Here is an 8,641-nt window from a genome sequence, read left to right as displayed (position 1 = left end):
ATTGTTTATGCCCAAGCAGCATTTGTGTTCCACATTATCTAAAGAACTGTAAACTCTGCTCCTCAGTGAGACATCTGCTAATGTAAATCACTGTTTTAGCCTGGACCTCTGAAATACCACCACAGGACATCCTACTTTCATGGTAAGAGTTACTATACAAGACTGCAGCAGATAAAAGGTGAGCTAGAGCTTAATTAATCCTTGAGATCAGAGATCAAACACATTAAACAAACTGCTTAGCCTTTATTACGTGTGGAGGAAAAAAACCTTGTTGTAGGGGAAGAATGTGGAAACCAAAGAATAAGACAAGGAACAGATGAGCACAGAGAAAAAAATAATTTATTATATAAATACTTATGGACTTCCAGCTGTACAAGACTGCTCTAATTCCTGCTACAGTTCATCTATCCCCTTCATTACACTCCATATTAGAAGTGGTGAATATTTTCTACCTGTATACTAGCTGTCTCAGAGTACCTTTTGGACTGAGGGCTTTTCCCTTGTGTTAGTAAGGACTGAGCCTATGTCTCCAGATACAGCACTTAGATGTGAGTTCAATGTACAACTTGGTGAAACGTTTACCTGTAAATTTGAAAAAAAACAACAACAACAAAAAAAAAACCCAAACAAAAAAACAAAAACAAAAAAAATTTAAATCCTGCCACCAAACATAAACCCACCAGTTTCTCAGATTAAAAGTAAATGTGATGCCATATTCCTGCGTGGCCACAAGTGGTGGGCGAGAGGACTTCAGATACTTCAGAAATCCACTGGGGTTAAATTTGCTATCTATCTTGTTAACGTATCTAATACCTCATATTCCCCCACAGTTCTGAACCATCTGATTTTAGTTATCTTCTAATAAGATAGGGAACACGGAACAGTTTCACCCTAATGAAATATGTCATTAGGTAATTTTTACCTAACCCATTCAGATATTACACCTACAGTTGTCAGACTTCTAATTCACTGTTATGAATAATATATTTGTGACCTATAGCCAGGCAAGTTGAACTACTTAGCATTTTGAAAAACATGTAAAAGCAGAACAGAAAGCACCCAACTCAAACGTGTTATATATATATATATTAAAAAAAAAAAAAAAATCTTATTTATGTATCTTAAAAAATACAAGGCACATTATATAAAAATCAAATAGCTATTCACCAAAACTTTGTTAAATAGCCTCATTTAAGATCATATACCAGCAAGCATTAAGTAACAGCGGACAGTGTGAGGTGTCCCTGCCCATGGCAGGGGGGTTGGAACTAGATGATCTTAAGGTCCTTTCCAACCCTAACTATTCCAGGATTCTATGATAATCTCAACTACCATTTTATCTCAGTGCTAGCTGATAACAAGTTCAGCTTGTCAACTTGATAGGATAACCTTACAGACTTCTGCCATGTTAGTATTTACAGCAAGGTAACTTGGAAAATAATATGAAATTATATTATACTAAAGATAATAAGCAGTCTACACCAAGATGGTGAAATGGATTCTCTTTTTCTTCTCTCCTCAGTTTCAAATATTTTCAGTGTGAGCAGGTACACAGATCAAAGTCCTACACATACTATCTGTTCAGCTGTTTAATACATTACAGTTAAAGCCAAACAAAACAGATTTCTCTGTTACTTGAATATACTAACAACACTACATAATATTCCAGTGACATTTTGCTTCTTAACGCCTTCAATACTGAACAAAAATGTCTCCAACCACAACTCACTTCCATTTTGGTCAGCAGCATTTTTGCAAAGCATCTGAAATGTCATCACGATTTTTTTTTCCCCAGTCTAATGGGAACTTATCTGCTTACTGTTTCTACACAGAGTAAGCAGCTGTCAGTTCTGAAATACAGGCTTCAATGCAGTTAAACAGCAGAGATGTTTCTTCAGACTCTCTTGTAGAAAATAACTCTCCTGTCACATCCTTTCAGCAGTAGTAATAAAAGTTAACTTTTCTAGGATTAAACTCAGTAGGTTGATTTAGTGGTCCCATTTGAGTTTGAAGAATAAGAATTTGATTTCTTGGGGTATCTTCCTGATGAGAGAGACACTTGCATCCTCCGTGTAGTTCTCACACTTCGGCAGAGAAGAGCATTTTTAAGGTTGTCTCTGAAGTCTTTTGAAATATAGTAATAGATGAATGGATCGATACAACTGTTCAAAGTAGAAAGGCACAGTGCAGTTACGTACGACACATACAGATAGCTCTGGTTGTAGGTTTTGAGGAGCAAATAGTGCACAACAAGCAGCACATTGCTAGGTGTAAAACAGATGAGATACATGGACAGGACAACGATGATGAGTTTGATTGCTCTTTTTCTTTTCTTCCCAGTGCTTACATCTGAGATGGAAGCATTCAGAGTCTTAATCATTAGTATGTAAGCAACAGCAGTGAGGATAGCTGGGATTAAGAAGAGTCCAATTGCAAGTGAGAGGAAATAACTGAACATATCATGAGCCAAAACATTTTCAGGCAACACATCATGGCAGGTAGTGATGTTAAGATTCGAAATATATGTTGTCTGATTAACAAGATACAATGGGATAGTGCTCAACAAAATCAGTATCCAGATAGCAATGGAGATGCCCAAGGCAATTTCAGATTTCTTTCTTGACTGAACTATGGGGTTCACTACAACCCAATACCGTTGCACACTGAGACATGTCATAAAAAGGATGGAGCAGTACATATTTCCATAGAAAAATCCAACAAGTACTTTGCAGAGACCTTCACCAAAGAGCCAATTATTGCCATTTACATGGTATGCAATCTTCAGTGGGAACCAGACAACAAAAAGAAGGTCTGCCAATGCCAAGTTAACCATATAAATCACAGCTGGATGTTTCTTTGTTGTTCGGAAAAAAAAGACCCAGATGGCCATGGCATTGCTTGGCAAACCAACGATAAAGACAACGATATAGACAATGGGAAGAAAAACCGTAGTCAGCTTTCCTGTTAGGGCTTTTGCTGCAAATTCATCCACTTCATACGCGTCTTCAGAGACATTACTTGTATTTGGAACTTGCCGGCCAGCAAAACTTCTTCCTTTTGAACTGCTGGTTCCACTACTCTCTAAAATAACAATAATAAAAAAAAAAAAGTTGCTGTTATCCAAATACAGACTTTTTATCCTTTAAAAAAAAAAAACCCTAGACATCATGATTGACTCTGAAGAATTAAAGAGGGTCTCATCAATAAAAAATTAAGAATGATTTTTAAACACATGGTAATTTTTCTTCCCTTTATTCCCTAAAAGACAACTATATCCCTATTCAAGGATTCTATTAGCAACCAAAATGCTCTTCCACATCACCACCACCATTAAAAATACTTTGTCAAAATAGCTGTCAGGTGCTCCTACCGTCCAAACAGTTACAATAGAAACTGGTTTCAGTACCCCAGGGCACCATTATCCATTCACATGGTAGTGCCAGATTACTCAATTGCTGGGTATTGCTGGTATAACTGCAGCAGGAGTTTCCTTAGTTTAGATGAGCTGAAAAAAAATCAGAAAATTCCTGAAAATCAGGAATGCGGTAAAAGAAGAGTATGCTGTCCTCAGACAAGCAGAACTGAAACTCAGAATGTAATGCCAAAAGCTGCACACAAATCATCTTTAGGGAAAGAAAGATGGGTGTTACACCACATTTGAACTTAAAGTTGAACAAACTAACTTTGCACATGATGATGCAACAGGGCCCATTATCTGGGATCTCCTTCCAATTCAAGGGCAGGATGGTCAGACAATCTCTGCAGTTTCTACTCAAAGTGTTAGGTGGTAAAGCTGACAGCTATGGTTGCTTCACACATCAGACAGCCATTACTTCAATTTTGCTCTGCCTTTTTAGACACCACAGGAACTTACAAACTGTATGGCCAAGCCAGCCATTCCTGACTGCTCTGTCTTTCTGACAGACTTCGGCTGGCCCAGTTCTGAATCCCTCCAAACCCAACACAGTCCTCCCACAGTAACAGGTTAAACTGCGAAGGCAGATACTGTCCATGAACTTGCATGTTCCATAAAGTTGGACATCCACCAAGCTAAACTGTATGGAAATTGACTGTCTGCAGGAGAATTATTTTTAACCTTATCAATATTTGTGGATTATTTTAGCCACAAAAAATCCAACTGGAGCATAAAGGAGAATCTTCTTGAGTAAGCAGGTTTTGTACAACAAGCCACCAACAGTGTCAAAGGATGGTCCCTTTGTTATTCTGCTCACCAAAAAGCCCATAGGTGTTAGTGTGTGCATAAGAGCTGTAATAAAGTGGATTAACAAACATGTGAACCACGGACAGGTCTTAGTATTGCATGAGTGGCAGAAAAAAGGTTTTGTTTATTCCATTTTGAAGCATAGTCAAGCTAAATGGGTGATTTCAAAGACAATGTCTTGCTTTTATAGGAACTTTAACTAGTTTGAGCCTCAAAAATTCTGACTGCAGATACTGGGCAGCTTTTGTTAGCCCAACCAGGACCCATATAGAGAGACAGTTCAGTGTCCTGTTTGTCTTTGCAGTTAACATTACCTCACCAAGCAACCAATCCTTTGTTAGGCATGTGCATTTTCTACACCCTTTTCTTACTCTTTCTGCAGTTTTCCATAACAATTGAGCTCTTTTCCAAGCCGAGTTTCACTCTTCCTGACTCACAAACAGAGAATGCAGTTGACCTGCTAATCTGCCCACGGGAAGTGCTTCCTTGGCATCGCAGGGAAAAAAAGTACACTTCTCTCACAACACCGTTTCAATACCTTTGCCATTTGTCCAGAAGTTATAACCCACTGCATACCAAATGAAGGATTATGCCTACTCTGCAGACACAAAAGTGACAGCAGCACCGAGTATCCAAATTACCTAGCTTAGGTCACGGTAGTAATACCCACACAGGATAAAGGCTAAGATAACCGTGGTCCTTGGATCTGCAGCCCAGATTCACCACAATCCCGTAATGGCATTAGCCTCTTTGAAAACAGCCACAACAAGCCCCGGGCTTACAGTTTATCTCCCTTGGTTGGGATGGGATCATCCTGCTAGCTCATTTTGCTCCCCTACTCCAGAAGATCAATCACCTAGCTAAAACTTTTATACATAGTACCTCTCTCCCTCCCCGCCCAGGTCAGACAACCAGCCTATGATGAGGCAGTTCCATTTCAGAAACTCAGCTCTGAACAACGAAGTTTGCAGTTACCTAGGATCTATTCGTTCAGAAAGCAGGACCTGCCATAAAGCTTGGCTTCAATATTTACACAATCTTTACGCATATACTTTTATTATGTAAATAAGCCCAGGATGAACAAATACAGAAAGACACACTGCAAAGGAGTCCGTAAATATAGCAATGAGGTCTACCATAAAAGGTAGTGAAACATGAACTTTAAGGCAGTGAAATATGACGGGTTTTTTCCTCCCCAAACAGCATTTATATTCAATTATGTTAATTTATGTTCAGCAATACAAAATAACAAAGATAAGAATTAGGATTTTTTTTTAAAGCATAACTTTTCAGAGTTTGGAAAAAAAAGAGAAGTCTTTAAGGTTTTTTTTTTATGTTTAGATTTAGCTTTTAGGCAGGTTGCTAGCCGAGAACCAGGTGAGATTCAGCACCGATGCGGGTGAAGCCACGCCACTCGTGCCAGGCCACCTGCGATCCCGCCGCCCTCCCCGCCCGCTCTGTGCGCCCAAGTCCGCAGGCGGCAGGAAGCCGAGCCCGGCTGCTTCTGCCCGTCGAGCTGCTCTCCCTGCCCGGCGAGGAGGCCGGCCGTGCCCTCCCCACGGGTCCCAGCAGCTCCACAGCCACCGGCCGCCGTTTTCCGGAGCGGTTCGGCTCCGGGAGAACCTCGGCCGGTCTGTTCCGGGAGCCAGAAGCCTGCCCTCCGCCGCTGCCCAGCCCCGCGCCTCGCTCGCCGAGAGCCCAGCCGTGACCCCCGCACCGCTCCCGCCTGCCCCGCCACCGCCGTTGCCCGACCCGCAGCCGAGGAGCACCGAGCAATCAACGCGGCACCCACGGAGCCCTAGGAGAGATCGTCCGTCCCCAGCTGATCCCAGCCAGCCAAGGAGCTTTAGCACCCGTCGGCGGCAGCTCGCACTCCTTCTCCTCTCACCTGCGCGAGTGGCGGCTGCAAGGAGCGCACTGAACAGCAGCCCAGCCAGGCACAGCCTGCGGCGTCCACCCATTCTCCTGCCGCGCTCCGGACACCACTGCCGGCCCCGCACACCCGACCAGTTTCACCTGATACCTGAGCTAGGAGGGGGCGGAGGGCGCGGCCTGGCCGGTACCAGCCCGGCGCGGGCGGGTCTGACCCAAGCCACATCCTCCGCACCCGAAGGGCTTTGGGGCTGCCCCTAAAATGGCGGGGTGAGTGTCGCCCGCCGGATCGCAGTGCCCGGCTCAAAATGGCGGGAGCAGCCCCTTCTTCCCCCCATCCCCGTGAGGGGTGGCTGGTGTCGCGTCTCGCCTCACGCACGGCCTGCGCCCTCGCTCCGTGGCTGAGCAGGTGCCGCGGCGCTCGCCTTCCTTTCCTACTTCCCTCTGTCCCTCCAGGGCTGGCCCTCCGCGGCGGCGGCTCTTGCCTGCGGCAGGTGCTATGTTACCGAAGGGGTACTGTCCGAGCGGCCGTGTGTTCAGAGGTGGTTGTGGTCCCGGCCGAGCTGCTGCTGGAGCGCAGCGGGCTCGTTCTGGGACACAAGGGCTGAGGGCGAACTGGCGAGGGCACGGGGTGGAGGGGCGTTTGGTGGGACAGCGTTACTCGTTCTGAGTTCTGGCGCGCCCCTGTGTGCATGTGTGCCAGGTTTCCTGCTCCGTTACACTGTCATGACAGCCAGGCAGGAAAATGTGTAATGGCTGCTTAACGCAAATGCTGGTTTTATACCATGATAATGTGACCCAGCGTGAGAAAGCTGTGTTTTCACTTGTCAGCCTCGCTTAAACTTGGAGTACACCAACTTCGTTATTTGTTTTGTAAGTAAGGATTTCAAGAACAAAATGAAGCATGATACAATGCCAGCAGTGTTTTCCACAAATACAAATTTCAGAAATGTTCTTATGTTTGTAAAATCAAGCACGCAACTGATTGAATTCTAAAATTAAAGCTACATGTTCAACCCTGGTTCTTGTTTCTAGACCAGTTCTCCACTTATATCAGTAATGCTGCCTCAGTCTGCAAAATGCTCAGTGTTCAGCTGGTGATAAAATTATTGCTTCCTTCCCTCTCCCTCCATTTTTGAATGACTATGTTATGAATATACTCTGTTCTATGTTGTTCCGAAGAGAAGATTGTTCTTTTTGTGGGCTTTCTGTGATGGTTATTAAATGCAGCTGTGAGTTGAGGTCCGTATTGTTCTCATTTTACAGATGGAAAATGGAATATAGAGAGATGAAGGTAAATCCACTTGGAACTTTAGGGTGTCTGAGTCAACATCAAAGGCCTCTCTTTTTTGAGCATTTGTTGTAAGTTACTCCATACTTGAAGCACGGTTCCCGTTTGTCATCCACCTATCTAAGACTGTTTGCAGCTTTCTCATGTTAGTCTCGGCCTCTTTGCTAAGCACTGGGAAAGTCATTGCCTGTCCTTCCAGGCCCCCTCTCTGTCCCTTTCTGTCTCACTTGCAGTGCTCTTTTGTTTACTTTACCATTACAAACTGCTTCATGGGTACTTAATCTCCTGCTCCTAATCACCTTGTCCAGTGAGTTGTAGTCTTCTCATCTGGCTTTTTATCTAATCTCCCTTTCAAACAGTCATGTACACGTGATGGCTACTGGTCTCTACAGTGTTTTTCCTCTCAGATCTCTAGTACTAAGGTGTGGCCAGTCCTTCTCTCATTCATTCTGCTGTAGCTCTGCTCTCCTGCCAGTGCTAAGTTCCAGTTTTCACTGGTTTTTTTTCTCTAGGTTTATTCCATCCGGTCTGTCTTTTTGTCCCCTTTACATTCAAAGCAGAAAGCTCCTTCCCTCATTTGCTTGAATCCAGCAACAGTGGAAGGGACTGAGAATGCACCGGAAAAGTATTTATTGCTGTCACTAAACAAAATCTGCTCTAGTTGCCCCATGACAGGTCAGAGCTACAACTGGAGAAGTCCTGTGGCTGTGGGTAGAGCCAAGGTTACTGCAGCTGCATCTTCAGGAGATGCAGATTTATTCTGGAAATGCAAAGAGGACTTAGCCTCTTTGAGTGTAAGGAAACCGTGTTAACAGAGGTTTGTAGTTTGGCTGGATTTTCATAGAGATGTCAGAAACATATAGTTGATGTGAAGATTATCTCACTTCAATATCTTATAAACAATTAATTAGATTCCCAAGCAATTAAACATGGAGCTTATAAGGGAGTGTCCGGCAACTTCAATACCAAAGAACTCTATCAACCTGCTTTACAAGAGAGACCTTATGGTGGCCTTTCAGTGCTTAAGGGGGGTGTATGAGAAAGATGAGGAGAAACTTTTTATCAGGGCTTGTAGTGACAGGACAAAGGGTAACATTTTAATTTAAAAGAGGGTAGATTTAGGTAAGATATAAGGAAGAAATTCTTCACTTAGGGGGTGATGAGTCACTTAGGGCAGGATGCCCAGAGAAGCTCTGGATGCCCATGCCTGGAAGTGTTCAAGGTCAGGTTGGACGGGGCTTTGAGCAACCTGGTCT

The 8,641-nt window shown here is 43.6% G+C and overlaps 1 protein-coding gene across 1 annotated transcript; it reads right to left on the bottom strand.

Annotated features, from left to right (window-relative positions):
• Positions 1–321: 321 nt before the first annotated feature.
• Positions 322–7,690, bottom strand: F2RL1 (F2R like trypsin receptor 1). The gene is made up of 2 exons (XM_030470400.1): positions 6,111–7,690; positions 322–3,081 (listed from the first exon to the last, which is right to left on the bottom strand). Exons 1-2 carry the CDS (start codon positions 6,181–6,183, stop codon positions 1,976–1,978), a joined length of 1,179 nt encoding a protein of 392 aa, XP_030326260.1. The 5' UTR covers positions 6,184–7,690; the 3' UTR covers positions 322–1,975.
• Positions 7,691–8,641: the final 951 nt, after the last annotated feature.

This window comes from Strigops habroptila, chromosome Z, assembly GCF_004027225.2.
Source record: "Strigops habroptila isolate Jane chromosome Z, bStrHab1.2.pri, whole genome shotgun sequence".
Classification (NCBI taxonomy): domain Eukaryota; kingdom Metazoa; phylum Chordata; class Aves; order Psittaciformes; family Psittacidae; genus Strigops; species Strigops habroptila.
The sequence above is the reverse complement of the archived record's forward strand: the minus strand, read 5'-3'. Positions and strand labels throughout refer to the sequence as shown.